At 40.6% G+C, this 22,145-nt stretch overlaps 1 protein-coding gene across 1 annotated transcript in view; it reads left to right on the top strand.

The window, feature by feature from the left end:
- Positions 1-22,145, top strand: part of crocc2 (ciliary rootlet coiled-coil, rootletin family member 2) — a 126,616-nt gene that overhangs the window by 97,186 nt on the left and 7,285 nt on the right. Inside the window, exons 24-33 of the mRNA XM_049479621.1 lie at positions 1,336-1,574; positions 3,761-3,920; positions 4,545-4,712; positions 7,345-7,729; positions 9,070-9,221; positions 10,643-10,763; positions 11,615-11,811; positions 13,398-13,586; positions 17,951-18,100; positions 18,451-18,651. Of these exons, the coding sequence (XP_049335578.1) occupies positions 1,336-1,574; positions 3,761-3,920; positions 4,545-4,712; positions 7,345-7,729; positions 9,070-9,221; positions 10,643-10,763; positions 11,615-11,811; positions 13,398-13,586; positions 17,951-18,100; positions 18,451-18,651 (1,962 nt within the window). The remainder of the gene's footprint in view (positions 1-1,335; positions 1,575-3,760; positions 3,921-4,544; positions 4,713-7,344; positions 7,730-9,069; positions 9,222-10,642; positions 10,764-11,614; positions 11,812-13,397; positions 13,587-17,950; positions 18,101-18,450; positions 18,652-22,145) is intronic.

Here is a 22,145-nt window from a genome sequence, read left to right as displayed (position 1 = left end):
AATCAACCATAAAATCTAACCCTAAACCCAATCCTAAAATATTAAGATAAGCGTTTGGGTTAGAGTTGAATGTAGGGTTATATTCAATAGAGAATCATTTACTTTCACCTTTAATTTCATTTGCATTTAATAGACATGTAGTTGAATGTTAGTTGAATGTCAGTTGAGCATCAAAGAGGCCATCAAATGGACCATCCAAGTAAAGTGTTACCAATCCTTGTTCTATTTTTGGATGATGGATTGATCATACAGTGCTCCTTGGGATGCTCAAAGCGTGGGATATGTTTTTATAACCTAACCCTGCTTTGAACTTCTCCACAACTTTATATCTGACCTGTCTGGTGAGTTCCTTGGTCTTCATGATGCTGTTTGTTCACTAGTGTTCTCTAACAAACCACTGAGGTCTTCACAGAACAGCTGTATTTATACTGAGACTGCATTACACACAGCTGGATTCTATCTACTAATTAAGTGACATCAGATTTTGCACTGGATTTTATTTAGAGGGTTTAGAATAAAGGGGGCTGAACACTTTTGCACCTCACACTTTTCAGATTTTTATTTGATAAAAAGTTTGAAAAACAGGTATTATTTTCATCCACTTCACACATATGCAATACTTTGTGTTTGTCTGTCACTTAAAATCTCAATAAAATACATTTGAGTTTTGTGATTGTAAGGTGACAAAATGTGAAGCTCAAGGGGGTTGAATACTTTTGCAAGCCACTGTATCTCTTTTTGTCTTTTTTTCTAGATACCTTTACCTTTTTCTCATTCTTTTTATCTTTTCTTTAACTTTCTCATCTAATCTGATCTTTTATTCTCATCTCTTCTCAACTCTTCAATCTCTTATCTAATCTCTGCTTTTTTCTTTTCTCTTATCCTTTCTCATGTCATCATGTTTTATCTCTTCTCTTTTCAATTCTCTCATCTAATCACTACCTCTTGTCACATTTGTTACCTTTCTTTTCCCAACTCTTCTGTTTATTTCTCCTATTTTCTATTTTTTTATTTCTTCTTATCTCTTGTCATTTTTTCTATCTGTATCATCTTTTCTGTGTTCTCATCTCTTTTTTCATTTGTTCTCATTTTCTTATATCTCATTACTTATCATCTATTTTTCTTGTCATATGTCATGTCATTTCTCCATGTCTCATCTTGTCTGTTCTTATCTAGTCTTATCTCTTCTTATTGCATCTCTTTACTGCTCATTTCTTATCTCTTGTTTTTTTCTCTTTTCGTCGTTATCTTATGTCTATCTTACTACTTCTTATCTCATCTTAGTCTGTTTAATATAATCATGTCATTGGTTCTCTTCTCCTCTACTGTGTTCAGGTGGAGCGATTGCGGAGGTCTGTGTTGGAGGTGGAGGAGAGTAGGGATGGTGTGAGGAAGGAGCTGGTGGAGGCTCGGGCTGAGCTGCGGGAGTGTGTTCAGGAGCGGGAGGCGGGGAGGAGGGAGAGCCTGGAGCTGAGGAGAGCGCTGGGGAACGAGAGCCGGGAGAAGGAGGCCATCCACACCTCCAACCAGGAGCTCCGCACCTCCGTCAAGAGAGCAGAGAGTGAAAATAACGGGTATAACACATACCCACACACACATGGCTGGATTACTGACCGGGCCAGTGGGGCCAGTGCCCAGGGGCCCTTGAGGTCAGGGGGCCCTGGCCCAAAACATTTTGCGATGGGCCATCCATTTGAAGGATCCTCTGACTATTAGGGATAGTCCTTAATCCGTCCTTGCACACACACACACAGATGGGATGTACTTTTGGGATTTGTGGGACTTGTGGATGAGGTGGATAGTGACCATCCATGATCTCATTAATGCTCATGTGATGCAATCAAATCTTCACAATGTCCAATGTCTTCTATTTGATCATTATTTGATGCTTTAGCTGCTCTAAAAGCTGGATTAACCTGACCAAGCTAGACATCCAGTATGAACATAGTTGACCGAGGTTGTTGACTAGGCATGACCAAAATGGCCAAACCTAACAGAAAATATATAGGGAATGTTTTCATCTGGATTATTTTAGCCACCGTAATTCTAATCTTGGGTTTAATCTTAAATCTAATCTAGTGAAACGGTTTTGCCAGTGTCTCATTTCTTTTTTTGCTCACTCCTAAGCATAAGACGTTCCCTCAGTCAAAAGGTCAGCAGTCCTTCAGGCCAGATATTAACTGTTAAATATCTCCATTAACCCAGTCTGACCACTAATAACATGGTGTGTGTGCGGCCTCCCAGCTCAACCCGATCGTGACCCAGATGCGGTCTGTGACTCACAGCAAGTGGCGGTCCAGGAGCTTAAGTTTGATATTAATAGAGATGTTGAATCTGGCCTTCAAAACTGATGTCTGGTTTTGTAATTATGAATTTAAAGTTTTGTTATGTTTTGTCATAATTTGTCCTGAAATTATAGATATTTGGACAGATAAATAAATAATGTTTTATACTTTAATTTCTTTAATGCAGCAGCTTTAACTTTGATGCCAGCTTTTGGCATTTTCTCAGCAAGACAGAACAAAAACAGCTCACCTGATAAAAATGCTTAAATACACGCTAAAAAACACACACGGTAATATCATCCTCAAACTCACTTCTCTAAACCCCATAATCAACCCAAACTAACCCCTATACTCACTCTAAACCTACCTCCAAACTCACCCTAAAATTGACCTAAACTAACCCCCATACTTACTCCAAACTCACCCCCATACTCACTCCAAACTCACCCCAAAATTCACCCAAACTCACCCCCATACTCACTCCAAACTCACCCCAAAATTCACGCCAAACTAACCCCCATACTCACTCCAAACTTACCTCCAAACTCACCCCCATACTCACCCAAAACATATCTTCAAACTTGGGCCAAACTCACCCCAAACTTATCTCCAAACTTGCCCAAAACTCACACCCATACTCACCCCAAACATATCTCCAAACTCTACTCCATACTCAACCCAAACTTGCCACAAACTTACCCCAAACCTCACCCAAAAATTATCCCAAAGCCTGCCCAAACTCAACCGAAACTCACTCCCATATTCACCCTCATACTCATCCCAAACTTATCCCCAAACTTGCCGCAAACTCACCCCATACTCACCTCAATATTTGCTTCAAACTTATCTCCAAACTCTTCCCAAACTCACCCCCATATTCACCCCAAACTTATCCCCATACTCACTCCAAACTTACCTCCAAACTCACCCCCATACTCACCCAAAACATATCTTCAAACTTGGGCCAAACTCACCCCACACTTACCTTCAAACTTGACCAAAACTCACACCATACTCACCCCAAACATATCTCCAAACTCATCCCAAACTTTACTCCATACTCAACCCAAACTTGCCACAAACCTACCCCAAACCTCACCCAAAAAATATCCCAAAGCCTGCCCAAACTCACCCGAAACTCACTCCCATATTCACCCTCATACTCATCCCAAACTTATCCCCAAACTTGCCTCAAACTCACCCCATACTCACCTCAATATTTACCTCAAACTTATCTCCAAACTCTTCCCAAACTCACCCCCATATTCACCCCAAACTTATCCCCATACTCACCCTCATATTCACCCCAAACATATCCCCAAACTTGCATCAAACACGCCCCCATACTTACCCCAATATATTTACTCCAAACTTATTTCCAAACTTATCCCTGAACTTGCCCAAAACTCACCCCATACCCAAAATCTCTCACTCCTTCTCTCTTACTCCTTCTCTCTCTCTCTTTTTTCTCTCAGTCTGAAGCGAACGCTGGAAGAGAGGGAGCAGAGGCTGACAGTGTTGGAGGAGTGTAAGTCCTCCCTCCAGCAGGAGGCGCTGAAAGTGAGAAACAGCATGCGTGAGCTGGAGAAATCTCACCTGCAGGCTCGCAGGGAACTGCAGGAACTCCGCAGAAAGGTCAGTGGAGCTCATACTGCTCATACTGCACCAATCCACCTCTGTGACAACAAAGGGGGCAGGGCATATTTGTTTACTTTGTGTTAGAACTTTCGGTGCAACAGTAGATCCATTGGTATAGATTACACTCACAGTGATAAGGAAAATACAAAATGAGTAATATCATATACTTAAGAGATAATTAATTATTAATAAATAATAATTAATTGAGTTTCACTCAAACAGCTTTGGAGGTCCATTACACATACCTTAACAATTTGATTTTTTATATAAATGATTTAGTTGTTTCAAGAAACTTGATTGTGAAGCAGTAAGAGCAGATGTGTGAACATCTGGGAAATGGAAACTATATTTCCATCTGAAATTAAGATTATATTTAAATATGAAAATTATATGATGATGACACGAAATGACTAAAATAGGTGTGCCTTCTGTTCTGTGGTCTACAGCACACCCGATGTTTAGAACTGTACTGTGCTCTGCCAAGACCTGAGAATAAACCCCTGATGTACCACAGACTTATTTACCCACCTGAACGTGTTGTATATCTGGTCACCCATGTCTGTGTGTCTCTGTGTATGTGGTTTTGTGTGTGTGTGTGTGTGTGTGTGTGTGTGTGTACAGGTGAAGACTCTGGAAGGTCAGTGTGGTCAGCAGGAGCAGGAGGTGGGGGAGCTCCAGGCTCGTCTGGTTCAGGAGGAGCAGAGGGAGGAGGAGGCCAGGAAAGAATCCTTCAGCCTGAAACAGAGAGTACTGGAGAGTGATGCCGGCAGAGAGGCAGCACTGAAGGAGGTAAGACACATCCTCACACTCCTATATTCTGAAAAGATTATTACAGTATCAGTCAAAAGTTCAGACACACCTTATTTTTTTAAATTATGATTTAAAAATGTTCATCACTGTAGCTCAGGGGTGTCCAAACTACGGCCCGTGGGCCATTTGCGGCCCGTGTCCTTTTTTGGAGCGGCCCGCGAGGTATTTTAGAAATAGAATGAAAGTTGGCCCGCTGTTAAGCAGGTTTTTAGAATGTGAGATTCAAAGTTTGAACGCTAGGTGTCAGAAACGGGCCAAAAAGTCTAAAAGCGGAGAGAGTGCACATTTCTAGCGCAGAAAAACGGGCCAAAGAGTCTAAAAGCGGAGAGAGTGCACATTTCTAGCGCAGAAAAACGGGCCAAAGAGTCTAAAAGCGGAGAGAGTGCACATTTCTAGCGCAGAAAATCAGACCAAAGAGTCTAAAAGCGGAGAGAGTGCGCATTTCTAGCGCAGAAAAACGGGCCAAAGAGTCTAAAAGCGGAGAGGGTGCGCATTTCTAGCGTAGAAAATCAGACCAAAGAGTCTAAAAGCGGAGAGAGTGCGCATTTCTAGCGCAGAAAATCAGACCAAAGAGTCTAAAAGCGGAGAGGGTGCGCATTTCTAGCGCAGAAAATCAGACCAAAGAGTCTAAAAGCGGAGAGAGTGCGCATTTCTAGCGCAGAAAATCAGACCAAAGAGTCTAAAAGCGGAGAGAGTGCACATTTCTAGCGCAGAAAAACGGGCCAAAAAAACATAAGATTTGAAAAATCTTAGTTTATACAACACTGTCAAAGATAAAGATAGTTAGTCAAGTAAAATGGTGTGTAAATGAAATAAATCAGGAAAAAAAAGTATTATTTAAAGTGGTATATTTCATTATTTGTTTTATTACAGAGTCTGTGGCCCGTGACTTCAAATATATTTCTCTTTCTGGCCCCCAACAAAAAAAGTTTGGACACCTCTGCTGTAGATTAAATCTAAAGTCAGCCAAACTATGAGGAAAACATATGATTATTTAGTAAACAAAAAAAGTGATGAACAAAACAGAATATGTTATATATTTTTGAAGTAATATTTCAAAGTAGCACCTCTTGCTTAGATTAAAGCTTTGCCTATTATGGCATTTTCTCAGTCCGCTTTTTTCTCTCATTTAACAGCTGTCCTGAAGAATTAATTGCTTGAGTTTCTTAAGTTTATCCTGCTTTTGTTGGAATAATTGTCCCAACTGTTCATAGAAGGCTTTCTGCTCAATTGCAGATGAACTTGTAAGGTATTGATTACATTCAGAAACAAGATGTTGGATGATCACCTCCCCAACTATTCTCCAACTTTCCAACTCATCCCATCCAAAAGTATTGGACAGAGCTCTATCATTCCAGAGAGCGCAGTTTCTCGGCTCCACAGCTCATTACTGGGGACTTGGTTTATGATTGTTCATCTTCTCCAGGGAGTCCTATTGTATTGGCAGTACTTTTCTTCTACAGGCGCTAGACAACTGTGTTTGTGCATTTGCACACCTGTGACAGCAATGGGTGCAACATACAGGGGTTGGACAATGAAACTGAAACACCTGTCATTTTAATGTGGGAGGATTCATGGATAAATTGGAGCAGCCTGGTGGCCAATCTTCATTAACTGCACATTATTGCACCAGTAAGAGCAGAGTGTGAAGGTTCAATTAGCAGGGTAAGAGCAGTTTTGCTCAAAATATTGCAATGCACACAACATTATGTGTGACATACCAGAGTTCAAAATTGTTGGTGCACGTCTCGCTGGCGCATCTGTGACCAAGACAGCAAGTCTTTGTGACGTATCAAGAGCCACGGTATCCAGGGTAATGTCAGCGTACCACCAAGAAGGACCAACCACATCCAACGGGATTAACTGTGGACGCTGTAAGAGGAAGCTGTCTGAAAGAGGTGTTCGGGAGCTAACCCGGTACCAAAAAACATAAAACCACGGCTGCTCAAATCACAGCAGAATTCAATGTGCACCTCAACTCTCCTGTTTCCACCAGAACTGTCTATCGGGACAATAAATTATTGTTGTCTAGTGTGGTCATTGTCTAACACCTGTAAGTAAAGAAGTGGAATGCAGCATTCATTAAAAGAGGTGTCCAACAATATTTGAACATATACTAAATGTATGGGGGGGTTCTGATTGGTCCAAAGCAAAAAGTCTAAAGCAATGGCACTATGATTAGCAGATTGCTGGTTCGAATCCCGGTCATGCATTTTGCCATCAGCTGCTGGAGCCCTGAGAGAGCACAATTGGTATTGCTCTTTCTGGGTGGGTAGACGGTGCTCTCCCTCACCTGATCACTCCTAGGGTGATGTTCATCAGCACAAGGCGTCTGTGAGCTGATGTATCGGAACCGAAATGCTGCGCTTTCGTCTGAGTGCGCTGTGATGCTATTTGGCAATGCTGCATCAGCAGCAGTTTAAAAAGAGGTGGTTGCCGACTTCACATATGTCTTCACCATCGCTAGTGATAGGGAATATACAGCTGACTAGCAGCTAAATAGGTGGGAGAATAGACCTCGCTAAACTGGGAGAAAATGTGAGAAAAATATAGAAATAAATGTATATATACTCAGTGTATGACTCCAGGTGCGTGTGGGTGTCTGTGGCAGGTTGCAGGTCTGCAGCGACGGGTGGCTGAGCTGGAGGAGGTGCAGCGTGTGGAGAAGGAGTGCCAGCGGCAGCGGGATGCCAGCTTGCAAGACAGCCAGCGGCGGCAGCGTGAGGAGACAGCCCGGCTGGAGGGGGCGCTGCAGGAGGTGCAGGCTGAGCTGAGGGAGCAGAACGTGGAGCTGAAGCTGGCAGAGGGCAGGGGGCGGAGCCTGGAGGAGCAGCTGGCATTGGCCGACGCCTCACGCTCTGACCTGGAGCAGAGGTTGAGCGGCCTGAGCTCCGCCCTCAGGCGCACACTGGGTATCGGGTGCAGGGCGAGGTCACCCACCCCTCGACCCAGAGGGAGGAGGCCTTCACCCTGGAGGAACCGCTCACCTGAGAAAGGTAGAGTAGAGTTTCCTATGATAACGATGATCATAATCACAATCACAATACTGTGACTCTGTGATACTTGATATATCTCAAGACAATTTATATATATATATTTATATACTTGATATATCTCAAAGGCTTATTAACCCTATTTATTTGGTTAGCGCCACCATGTGGAGTAATGCAGCAGCAAGTTTAGTAAGCTAAATTGAGGGCGAGTCTTAAGGAGCTTAGAGTGGCTATGTTTAAATAAAAATATCCATATTTGACACCACAATCAATCAATCAATCAAATCACTAATGATATGATTTATCGCAATATCAGCATTGCCTTTTGAGCTTTTGAGATAGAGATTTTTCCCTTTTACTATAAAAAGTTATTTTACTTGAAGAACCTTCATGAGGTACTTAAATATAACACAATTTATTTTGAAAAAAATGTGTTGAATCTGAAAAGTTGGAAAACTAATTGAATTACAAATAAGGAAAAAAATAAATATTTCCACTATTAAATGAAAAGATTTTTAAGGTATTTCATGTTTTATCTGCTCAACTTAATTTTATTTATTACTATGCCACATTATTATATCCTGCAAAGTGATTGGCTAAAAGGTGTTCTATGAGTGCTGTTATCAGCTGGTAATGTACTGTAACCGAACAGGTAACCTAGCAATAATGCAGCGCCTGCGGTCTCGTTCCTACAACTGCAGCACAGCAGTGCCAATATTACATGTTATAGTACTCCCTCTCGTGTATTATTATAAGTTAAATATACATCCAGTCCTGCATTCCAGCCCTGCTACATTTTCCGAACTACAGCTAGGTCTATAAGGCATTTACTGTTTTGTATTGTTGCCATTCTTTTTTGCAACATTTAACACGTATTGTCACTGTCGATATCAAACGTTGCAGCGTCTTATTCTGTGGTGTGTGACAGTACATGGTCATCTTTATCACATTTTCCATTTTAGAATCCTTCACACAGGCTTTACTGCAGGCAGGCCGGTACTTTTACCCTCTTCTTTGTATTTTTTATATGTGCAGCATGTGGTTTTACATTGTCTTGCTGAAAAGTGCACGATCACATGCTTCCACTCTGTGATGGTCCATGCAGAGTCTAGAGAAGTTGATGAACCATAAAGATCTTTTTAAGTATCTGATCAGTTTTATGAACTATATTACATTTTAAATAGTATTTTAAATCATTATGTTTCTGTGAACTATTGTGAGCTTTTTAATCATATTGTAGGTTTCATGTGTGAGTGTGTGTTCCCGAACAAAAAAACTTATTGTTAATCATGGATGTGTGTAACCCCAAGTTTATTTGTGTTTCGGTGTTGTATAATGTATAGGAAGTGAAAGTGTGTCTGGTGGACCAATGGGATCAGTGCAGGATCCCTCTGCGTCCCCTGTCCACGGAGAAGACGGAAAGTTGGACGTGGAATCGGTGCAGGCAGCACTTCGCAACTTCCAGCAGGAGCTGAGAGACGCTCAGAGAGAACGAGTACGTAACACCCACTCATTCCAGAAGTATCGCACAGAGCTCAGAGAACACAGTTTCACTGCTCCACAGCTTAATACTGGGGATTTCATGCACTTCTATAGCCCACACCTGGCATTAGACATGGTGCCATAAGCTTCATCCTATTCCTATTGGCAATACTTTCTTTACAGGTTCTAGACAAGATATGTGTGTGTGCATTTATACATCTGCATCACCAATGGATGCAACTTAAAGTAGCTTTATTAAAGTTTATTAAAAGGGGTGTCCACAAACATTTAACCGAGTATTATAGTATTAAGTATTAAGCTATGACAACTTAGAGAACCACTTAGATGATAAAAGGTTTCTTTCTATTTATAGAAAATAATGCCCTGCCACTATGAGCGGGAGGTCGCAGGTTCGAACCCCCGCTCATGCAGCTTTGCCATCAAGCTGCCGGCACTCAGGAGTGATGTGGGGAGAGAGCGCCATCTACCCACCCGGAGGGAGCAGAGCCAATTTTGCTCCCTCCGGGTGGGTAGATGGCGCTCTCTCCCCACATCACTCCTAGGGTGATGTCCGCAGCACAGGCCGTAGAGTAGTATGGCCAAAAAAAATAATTACTCAATTTTCCCACATCTTAGTGTCCTAATTTTAAAATACACACTGACATGCCATAAACAGGTACTGTGTCCCATAACTTTTGTCTTGCCCCATATTCGAATGCTACACTGACCTGTGGGATATGTGGGCGTGGTCTCCTGCATTGAATGTTTACATGATTGTTTGTTTGTTCACACAGACAGCTCTAGTCAGGTGCTGACAATTGCCATCATTAATAATAATAACCTATATTATTTATATTAATGTATTTATATCTATAATAATGTAATACTTCTGAGGCAGGATGCAAATGCAAATCAGCTTTTTTTTTCATTAAAACAAAAGAAACAAAAATAAAGGCAGAGAAACTAATTCTACGACTAAAAAAAAGACTATAATACAAAGGACTAACAAGAAGTTTATTAAACAAACAAATAAACTAAAACTTAGTAGAGAAAAACACGGCAGGATTGAGGCTCAAACAAACATCAATGAAACATCCAAACAGGGTCTAACATGACAGAGTTAAACAAAAAGCTCAACATAGAACAAAGAAACACATGGGGTATACATACACACTAGGAAACAGGAGACACATGGGGAAGTAAACAAGGGGGCGGGGTACAAATACTAAACAGGTGAGAACACTAATGACTGGTTGGGGCTAGGGCAGAGACAAGGGAGGAGACAAACAGAAACAAAACAGAGGATATGAAACAAACAGACTGATAAGCAGGACATGGTTGCATAGTTGGTTATATATTTTTAAACATTTTAAATGTGTAGTAAATGTGTAATGTACAGTGGGATGCAGGCTGAAATGTTTCTCTACTCTGCAGGATGATGCTCAGGCGCAGGTGATGAGTCTGAAACGGCAGCTCTCAGAGCTCCAGGCTGGACAGGAGAAGAGCAGTGCCCGGGCACAGCAGCTCAAACACTCCATCAAAGATCTGGAGCAGGGTATCACCTCCATCCTACAGTGCACACCTCACACTGACCACTCTGCTTCTGCTTAATCCTATCAACAATATCTTTTTTTTAAGCATAGTGCAGATAACATTGGTGCGGACCCAACTGTACATTTCATTACAGAGTGTTTAATGTTTTATTCAGATTCCAATTAGCTGCTATGGCAATGAGCACATAAGGAATCAAGTAGTAACTAAAAAGTGTTAAATAAACCAAAATACCTAAATGTGTAGCATTTAAGTGAAGTTTCTGAGACTGGTAACTCTGATAAACTTATCCTGTACAAAAGAGGAAACACTTGCTCTTTCTTTTCTGGGTAGCCCTGATGAGAGCCAGTTTCATCATAATGTTTTTGATGGTCTTTGCAACTGCACCTGAGGATACTTTCAAGGGTTTTTGATATGTTTCAGATTGACTGAAAACAGGGTGGAATACTTAAAAGTTTTTTTTTTTTTTGTCGTTACTTAATTGAGTAGTTCTTGCCATATTATGGATTAGAACATTACTCAAATAGAGCTATTCACTGTACACCAACTCTACCTCTTCACAACTTTACAACTGATGCTCTCAAACTCATTAAGAGGCAAGAAATTCAAGCAATTAACTCTTGACAAGTTCAGCACAGCTGTTAACTGAAAGCCTGAATTCCAAATGACTCTACCACATAAAGCTGACTGAGAAAATCCAGCAGAGATGTTTAAAGCTGTCATCTATGCAAGACTAAAGTGCTACTTTAAAGAATCTTACATATAAAACATATTCTGGTTATGTTTTCCGTCATAGTTTGGATAACTTGTGTATGTTTATAACGTGTGTGTGTGTGTGTGTGTGTGTGTGTGTAGGGAAGCGTGATTTGGCAGAGAGGTTGGAGGCAGTGCAGGCTTCGCTGGAACTAAGCCACCGGACTCTGGAGGGGGAGCTGCAGCGCTCCCAGATCAGAAGTGCTGAACTGGAGGCGGAGCTTTCGTCCTTGCAGGAGCGAATGAGCAGCCTTCGGAGAGAGCTCGGGGAGAGTGAGGAGTGCACTGCACTGCTCAAGGTCTGAATCTGACCCAGGAAGCAGTTACCAACACATTAGCAACAACCAAGCAACCCCACAGCAACCACTTAGCAACACCATATCAAGCACCTAGCAACATTGTAACCTGCACCTAGCAACACCATAGCACACCACAGCAACCATATGGGACACCATGGCTGCCTCCTAGCAAAACTTTATTAACCACTTAGCAACACCCGACCAACCACCTGGGATACTGCAGCAACCACTTAGCAACACCATAGGAAACACCTTGCAACACAATAACCTGTATCTAACAACACCATAACCTGCACCTAGCAACACCATAGCACACCAGATCAACCATCTGAGATACCACAGCTACCACCTAGCAACACCACAGCAACCCCTGGGAAGCAATAGCAACCACTTAACAACCCCATGCCCTAGCAACACCAGAGCAACCACTTGGCAACCCCAGAACAACCACCTGGGATAACAGCAACCACTGGAATGCTAGCCTTCACCTAGCAGCACCATAGCAACCAACTACCAGCAACATGGCAACCATTTAGCAACATTAAAGCAATCACCTAGCAACAAAAGAGCAACCACCTGGGATGCCATAGCAACCACTTAACAACACATTGGCCTAGCAACACCATAGCATTCACTTAGCAATGCCAGAGCAGCCACCTGGGATACAATTGCAACCATCAAGCAACACCTTTGCAGCCACTTAATAACACAAGAACAACCACTTGGTATTACACAGTAACCCTTGGGATGCTAGCCTTCACATAGCAGCACCATTACAAACACCTAAAAGCACCATAGCAACCATCTAGAAACACGATAGCAACCATTTATTAACATTAGAGCAAACACTTAGGAATACAAGAGCAACCATCTGGGATGCCACAGCAAACAAATAACAACACCATGGCCTAGCAAAAGCAAAGCAACATCAGAGCAAAGACCTGGAATAAAACAGCAAGCACCTAGCAGTGCCCTAGCAACTACCTCGGATACAATAGCAACCACCTAGCAACACTGTTGTGATTATATGTTGCAAATAACCACACCAACCACTTAGAAACACCATAACAACCAGCATAGACTCTATTGCCACTTCCTAGCAACACATTCGCTGCAACTTAAAACCATAACAAACACCTGGAATACTAGAGCAACCACCTACCAACACCACAGACCCACCTGGGTGTCATAGCAACCATTAAACAACACCATGACCTAGCAACACTATTGAAAATACCTAGAATACCAGAGAAACCACTTAGCCACACCAGAGCATCTTAGCTGTGCCATGGCAGCCACATGAGATACAAACATAATTTTTTGAGAAACCACCTAGCGGCTTCTTAACATGGGATGCCACTGCAACCACTAAGCCACACCACAGTAAACACCTGAGATACCATTGAGACCATCTAGCAATACCACAACAACCACATGAGATATCACAGCAGCCACTTAGCACCCACCAAGCAACACTCGCTACAACTTAGCAGCATCATAGAACACATTTTATTACTGGTTAAGTCCATCACATCAGATCAGTCTGATCAGGCCGAGAGTCTGAGATGCTCCTCTCTGTGCTGCAGGTGGAGGGGGAACGGGCGGCGACAGCTCTGGCACGGGCGGAGCTGCAGGAGGCGCAGCTGCGTGAGAAACTGCAGAGCACAGCTGCAGCACTAAAGGAGAGCTGCAGCAGCGCAGGAGCTGCAAAGGAGCAGACAGCCCAGCTTCAGAGTACCCTTACTGCCAGCGAGCTGGAGCGCCGCACACTACAGGTGGGTGGGGGTTTGTATAAACATGTTAAGAGTATCGACTAGGGGTGGGCGATATGGCCCTAAAATAATATCACGGTATTTCATGGTATTTTTTCGATAACGATACTCTTGGCAATATGACAAAACACTGATTAAAAAATATATATTTCAAGAATACACTACTGCAACAAAATGAAAATTCGATTTTATTATTGCGTATGATATGATATGGCACACCCCTAACTGAGATATTAAAAAATACAAGAATTTTATCAGATTTGTTACAGAAATCAATAATCTAGAATGTCATTATACTAATAATAATGCACTCCATATACAGTGCCCTCCATAATTATTGGCACCCCTGGTTAAGATGTGTTCTTTAGCTTCTCATAAATTGAGTTTTGTTCAAAATAATATAGGACCACGATGGGAAAAAAAGAGTAAAATACAACCTTTAACTCAAGTGAATTTATTCAGTAGGAAAAAAATCCCACATTAAGAAATAATTATTTAACATCAAATCATGTGTGCCACAATTATTAGCACCCCTGATGTTAATACTTTGTACAACCCCCTTTTGCCAACAAAACAGCACCTAATCTTCTCCTGTAATGTTTCACAAGATGGGAGAATACAGAAAGAGGGATCTTTGACCATTGAGCTTGATTCTGTGTGCGGTGAACCATTTCTGTGTAGATTTGGCCACATGTTTAGGGTCATTATCTTGCTGAAAGACCCAGTGACGACCCATCTACAGCTTTCGGGCAGAAGCCACCAGATTTTGTTTTAAAATGTCCTGGTATTTTAGAGCATTCATGATGCCATGCACCCTAACAGGGTTCCCAGGGCCTTTAGAAGAGAAACAGGCCCACAGCATCACTGATCCCCCGCCGTATTTCACAGTGGGCATGAGGTGCTTTTCTGCATACTCAGCTCTTGTGTTACGCCAGACCCACTTAGAGCATTTGTTGCCAAAAAGCTCTATCTTTGTTTCATCTGACCAAAGCACACGGTCCCAGTTGAAGTCCCAGTACCGCTTAGCAAACTCCAAACGTTTGCGTTTATGATTGTGAGTGGAAAATGGTTTCTTCCGTGCATGCCTCCCAAACAGCTTGTTGGCATGTAGATAGCGCCTGATGGTTGTTTTGGAGACTTTGTGACCCCAAGAAGCTACCATTTGTTGCAATTCTGTAACAGTGAGCTTTGGAGAACTTTTTATTTCTCTTATCATCCTCCTCACTGTGCGTGGTGGCAAAATAAACTTGCGTCCTCGTCCAGGCTTGTTTACCACTGTTCCAGTTGTTTTAAACTTCTTAATAATTCCTCTGACAGTAGATATGGACAGGTGTAGGCGAGTAGCGATTTTCTTGTAGCCATTGCCTGACTTGTGAAGGTCAACACACATCTGCCTCACTTGAATGGTATGTTCCTTTGTCTTTCCCATGTTGAAGATAAATGGCCTCTGTGTCACGTCATATTTATACCCCAGGGAAACAGGAAGTTGTGAATTACTAATTAAATGTTCCTACATACTCTGATCAACTACTGTGGAGGAACTCCGTTAGTAACTCAGTTACTTTTTTGGAGAAGTAACGAGTAACTATAACTAATGACTTTTTCAAAGTAACGTGCCCAACACTGACTGTACACAACACAAGCCTTGTGTTCATCATGTCCAGAAGCTCCGCCCACAACAGTTTTTATTTTTCATGCTGTCACAACTTTTTTTCTGATGTAGGTTTGTACTGGTTTCTCTGGTAGAATATATTAATAATTGTGAGCAGCTTCATCTATTTTATTGTGTAGTCTGACAGGTCCCAAGCAACCTGGTGGACATTAGTATTGAGCACAGTGTGTTTTTGTTTGAACAACATCTTTAAAATGCTGCCTTGAACTAAGATTTAAAAACCCACAGAGACGCTGTTAGAGGTTTAATGAGCTCTAGTGGTTTATATACAGCTTTCAAGCTCCTTCAGGAAATCAACCTCACCTACCCTGCACCCGAAAATAACCCCCACAAAATTGGAGAAAGTTATGCGGTGTCAGGGTAAATCACCTGGAGCCGAGGCAGTCAGAGGCCTGGTTTAATCTGAGGATTTAATTAAAGCTGTTGTGGCGTAGAGGAGGTGAGGTGAGATCATAATCTGCAGGCTCTGGGATGGTCTGTGTGGGTGGGAGATGATGAAGTTAATGGTGTTGTTTGTTAGTAAAGGATAAAGCAGTATTACACGCTCAGGCTGCTGCTCTACATTGGAGGCGGGTCGTGCAGGTCGTGTTGAGTTGCACTCCGCCTCAGGCTGTTTTTAGTAATTATGAATTATCATGTCTACTGCACCATGATCTGCTTACACACAGATTACTCTGAAAGCTAAGAGGCCTTAAATATGGGCAAAGTCAGCACTTTTACCTGTACATTCCTGTACTCACACACACCCACGGTTAAGATCTTCTCCACTTGAAAATGAATTTTTCTATTTATGTGTCACACCTATCTGGGTGTTGGGTGCAGCATGTGTGCTGAGTTGCAGGTTTTCATAAATATATAACGTATATAAAGTATTATACTTTACATAGAACTGATACAAAGCAAAGCAAAATACTAGTGATTGTGGTTACTGGAGCTTTGAAGCAATATATTCCTAAAGGCCTGCATTCAGGTCAATACTTCTTTTCCACCCACATGCAACATGGTTGGCGTATTAACTTCATAGAATTCACTGAAAAGATTATTACAGATACTAAATCATTTCCAATCGTTGCTGAATCTTTTATAGAAATTATTTGATTAATTCATAGCAAATGCTGAATCAATTTTAACAGTTACTGAATCATTTGTAGTATATATATATATTGAATTATTTATGGTCATTATTGAATCATTATTAGTAATTGCTGAATGACTTCATTGCTGAGTATTTACAGCAGTTATTTCTAATCTTCACTAAATAATGTATGATCATTAATATTAGTTACTGAATCATTTACAGCAATTACTGAATAATTTATAGCAGTTTTACTGTATCATTTGTAGCAGTTAATGAATTATTTATTGTAAATACTAAATGATTTCTAGTCGTTAAGGAATCATTTGTAGTAGATACTGAATCATTAATAGTAGATATTAAATCATTTGTAGTAGTTACTGAGTCATTTGTAATAGATACTAAATCTTTAATAGAATCGTTTCTAGTCATTACTGAATCATTTGTAGTAGATACTGTATCATTTATAGCAGTTACTAAATAATTTATAGTAGATAGTCATTTAATTATAGCCATTACTGAATCATTTGTAGTAGATACTGAATCATTTACTGCCATAACTGAATCATTTATAGCCATTACTGAATCATTTGTAGTAGATACTGAATCGTTTATTGCCATTACTGAATCACTTTTAGCCATTACTGAATCATTTGTAGTAGATACTGATTTATTTTTAATAGATATTAAATCATTTCAAGTCATTACTGAATCATTTATTGCCATTACTAAATCATTTATAGCCATTACTGAATCATTTGTAGTAGATACTGAATCATTTATTGCCATTACTGAATCATTTATACCCATTACTGAATCATTTGTAGTAGATAATGATTTATTTTTAATAGATATTAAATCATTTCTAGTCATTTTTTTTTTTTTTTTTTTTTTTTCTTATTTTTTTTTTTTTGGCCCAACCACCACCCCCCCTCTTCGGAGGACAATTAATACTTTATTTTTATTTATTTATTTTATTTTTTATTATTATTATTATTATTATTATTTTTATTTTTTATTTTTTTTTTTATATAATTTTTTTTTTATATATATATATATATATATACATATATATATATATATATATGTATATATATATATATATATATATATACTGTATATATTTTGTGTGGATATAGTTGTGGGAGTTCAGGGTTGGAAGGATCGGAGTGTGAGGTACAGGAGGGGGTACAAGAAGAAGAAAAAGAAAAGAGAAAAAAAAAAAAACTAAACAAACAAACAAACAAACAAAAAAAATAATAATAAAATAAAATAAACAGAAAATAAACAAACAAACAGTCATTTCTAAATAATTTGTAGTAGATAGTTAGCTGATTGTCACCATTACGGAATCAGCTAGAGCAGTGGAATGATTTATATCAGTTATTGAATTATTTATAGTAGATACTGAATCACTTTTAGCCATTACTGAATCATTTGTAGTAGATACTGAATCATTTATAGCAGTTAAATAATCATTTACAGTACATATTGAATTATTTCATAGTAAAATGAAGTTTGTGTTTAATCCAATCAGCTCCTGAGACTGTAGTAAGTTTATAACTGTTTAAAGTATATATTTTTTTAAATTTTTTGTTACATTATTAAATTTGTGCACAGGAGCGTCTGGAGAAGATGCGAGAGGCTCTGTCAGACAGTAAGAAGCAGAACTACGCTCTGAGCGAACGGCTCCAGAACCTGCAGAGAACCCAGGAGGAGTATGAGCTCAGAGTGTCTGAGCTGGACAAACACACACACAGCTTGCAGGAGGTAGCATACACACACACACACACACACACAACCACACAATCTTTTACAATTAGTTTTATACACTTTATGGACAAAAATCCTGAGACACCTTCCAGGAAAGACTTTCTACTAGATTTAAAACACTGCTGTGAGGATTTTTGATATTATACTCAGCAACAAGAGTGACAGTGAGCTTCCAAACTCTACAGCTAATCCTAAATCCTAAATCCACAGAACAAAAGAACCGATACCCTTCTTCACATCACATTTCATATTCTGAGTAGCCTATGCTTTTTTTCACATAAACGTTTGTAAACTCAGCTTTATCTACTGTGAAACATGGAGTCTAAAGGCATGTGTATCTCTCTCAGGCTCTGCGGCAGAGGGAGCAGGTGGTGGAGGAAGCCCGGGCTGACTGCACAGTGCTGCAGAAGGACAGGGTGGAGCTGCAGGAGCGGGTGACCAACCTGCAGACCTCCCTCCACAGCCTGCAGGACGACCGAACCCAGCTGGACAAGATACTGACCCGCCTCGGGAAGGACAAGGCCGCACTCAAACGCACACTGCAGAAGGTACTGGGGGTTAAAATTATGTACACTGTAAAAATTAAAAAGTAATAAAAAAATGAAAGGCAACTTTTTGCACTAGATTTTTGAGTTTTTTTGAGCCAAACTTTTAAGTTTTGAAGAAAACCACCACCAGCTGTGCCAACTAGAAATCTTTACTTCAGATAATTATTTTTTTCTTATATGTATAACACTTTAAATATGAAGTCTCACCAATTTAAAATTTTACTTTATGTTTTTAATTGGCCTAATGTAAGTTAAAATATGTATAAAATATGTTTGTAAGTTCTGCTGGGCTCAACCTTATCTTTTGTTATTTTAGCTACTTAGCAACTGGGAGTTGGGAGTTTATGACTATTGCAAATCTGTCTTAGATTGTCTTAGACTGTCTTACTGTCTTAGAATATCTCACTGAGTTGTAGCAGTGTAAATTTGAGCAGATGGACTCGGTCAGCGTATAGTCACATTCAGCAACACAACAAAAGCAACTATGGCAACTTGCTCTTCAACGCTGATGCCAGGCCATTAAATATCATATAACACATACAGCATATAGATCCCAAGAGAATGCAGCAGCTTGTGCAGACTGACTAGACACTAATAGGGAGTGAGAGGTGGGAGGACACGCCCAGTATGCAAATATTTTGATCAACATCAGGCGAAAATAGAATGAACAGAGCAGAATTGCTCAGTAGATCTCGTTCAATTAAAGAGTCAAACTGAGCATGTGCAGTAGTTCAGAGTAATAGCCTCAACTAGGGTTCAACCTTAGTGTTGCCAACACAGATTATCTAGTCAGGACAACTTTTAACAAGAAACATAATAATGTTAGTTAATGCAATTAGTTTGCAATAGTTTATGGTGCAATTTAATATTTATTGTTCAGCTGACTTAGGGTGTACTCACACTACCTCCCAATGCACGACTTGATTGGCTAGTGTGATCACTCTGGTGTACGTTGACTCGAGCACGGTACGCTTGCAGTGTGAGCACTATCTGTGCACGAGCGCAGAACAAGATCAAATTGGCAATGCAACGTTCCTATAAACAAACTAGGCGGTGTTGTGCCAAATCGAATTCAGTATCGTTTTGAGAGTGCACACTATGTCGCTATGTATGTAACCATGACTAAGATAACTGTGTCTTTTTTGGGGTGTATTTCTAAGTTATTTAAAGCATATTATCTCAATCAATAAGACACGCTTCCAAGAGAGGGTGCTTTGCATGGCGGGGGTGCAGAATTCAGCACAACACTGGCAAGCCCACTGAGCAGTGAATAATGATGTAAGTGTGCTCGGGCACGGATTGTTTAAACACAGTGTGATTGCAGGCCAGCGGGGGAGTGGGGAAGGGGCAGAACTGTGTTCCAGCAAGATTAAACCGAAACTGTGCTTAGTGTGATTACACCCTTAAAAATCACATTAACAAGAACTATTTTAAGTTTTGTTTTTAAAGTGTATTGTAACAGACCCTGCAAACTAGACAGAAGTATTGCCAATAGAATAGGACTCTCTGAAGCAGATAAACAAACATGAAGCTATTGGCACCATGTCTAATGCCAGGAATGGGCTATAGAGGGCATAAAGCCCCCAGTATTGAGCTGTGGCGCAGCAGTGGAACTATGCTCCAACCATTTCTTCTAGATGGGATGAGTTTGGAAGTTGAGGATGAGGTGACTGATGACCTCGAATTAGAATTGACCATGAGAACAGATAGGAAAGCGATTCCAGCAGTAACTGCATCCAAATTGAATGCAGGATACCTTATCCACATATCCCACAGTTCAGTGCAGCATTCTTTGGCTTTGATGGAACATGGCAAAAGTCATGGGACATGATACTAGTTCTTTTCCCATGACTTTTCCCATGTCATGTTAGCATGGGTGTGGTAGTGGGGGGGAAAGTGGACCTGACTACCCAGGGGGGAATTTTTTATTTTTTTTTTGCTCACATTCCTTGTGTACTGTCATGTATAGGGGCCCACTGACAATGAGAGTGTTCAGGACCCAGAATGTGCTGCTACGCCCCTGCATGTTTGTGTGTTATTGTATTGTGGTGCGTTATAATTAAATAAATGAATACATTTAATTAATAATCTTTAGCCTTGTTCTTTTCTATTCTGTCTCCTAGCCCATTTCAGCACACAGACCTTGATATTCTGCTTAATGGAGTGGTAATGATTTTAGATCAGGTCCTTTCTCATTTCTCATTCTTTTTCATCTGTGTCGACAGTTGCTGAGCCACCTGCTGCATGATGTTGTGCAGTGCTGATGGTTTGCTGTGTGTTTGTGTAATTCCCTAAATGACATTTTCAGCCTTTATTCAGAGCAGACTGGAAATGTTAATATTTTAACAGGTGTTCAGCTACTGTTTGCATGTACATTTTAAATCCATATTCATTTCTGCAGGCACCCTATTGGCCATTCTGCCAGAATTTAATCAATCGATAAAGGGTACAACCACAGTTCTATTCATATGGAAACAATCCACAAATCTTAATAATAGTGGCTGGATGTGGCTCTCCCCGCGGTCGAGATGCTGTTACGCTATGTTCACACTGCAGCATTGCAAAGTGTTTTTCACTCCGCATCCTACTGTTTTCTATGAAAGGAGCGGCAATGTCATGCAGAGGACTTTATGCAAATGAGAAGCAAGTTTCGCTAGGCAGTAGCCAATCAGCACCATTCGAACAGGGCTTCATCACCTAACTAAACTAACTCAAAAAACTCTTATGTCAGACTTGGTGTTTCAGCGCTTGGGCAGTTTCACCACATCAAAGCCTCAGAGTCCGCTTTATATCATAAAATCCGTTTTATATTATTAAACCTGCTTTGACTGATGTTCTGTCGAGTTGTACTGCCTTGTCTAACCATGCTTCCCTTGTGTATATTTAGGGTCTCTGTAAAACGCGAAATCAACCGGAGATCCGATTTAAACCTACAGTTACTTACACAAGATAGCTAACGCTAACTAGCTGCTGTAAACAGAGCTGTAAGCTCCTCTTTAGCTAACGAGACAGTGTCTGCTCTGCTGCAGCCCGGCTTCAACTCTGTCTGTGGGCGGCCCGAGCCGAGGTGGGCGAGGTCATGAACACACTGGTTGACGTAGACACCTTACATCACTCTGAGCCTTTCCTTTTCTAAGCTACTGCAGACAATGGAGGTTGAAGAACAGTTTCATATGAAGCGTGCATACAGTATACAACTCAAAGAGACCTACTGTATTTCACAAAGAACAAGACAAAGTGGATTTTAGCAGAAGGAGACCTTTAACAGGAATACTTCAATTAACAGATTTAAAGCTGAAATCATGGCAATTATGGGTCTGCAGAAATGTGTAAATGGGTTATCTGGCTGTAAACTGTGGTCTGTGTTGTTGTTGATTGACACCAGTTAATGTGTGGAGACACATGTTGTTGTTGTGATGCATGTCTGTGTTGGGGATGTGCAGTATATGAGTTTGTGTGTGGCAGGAGCATATCTAGCCGTCAACTATCTCTCA

Source organism: Astyanax mexicanus, chromosome 5, assembly GCF_023375975.1.
Source record: "Astyanax mexicanus isolate ESR-SI-001 chromosome 5, AstMex3_surface, whole genome shotgun sequence".
In the NCBI taxonomy this organism is placed as follows: Eukaryota; Metazoa; Chordata; class Actinopteri; order Characiformes; family Acestrorhamphidae; genus Astyanax; species Astyanax mexicanus.
This window is presented reverse-complemented; position numbering and strand designations above follow the sequence as displayed.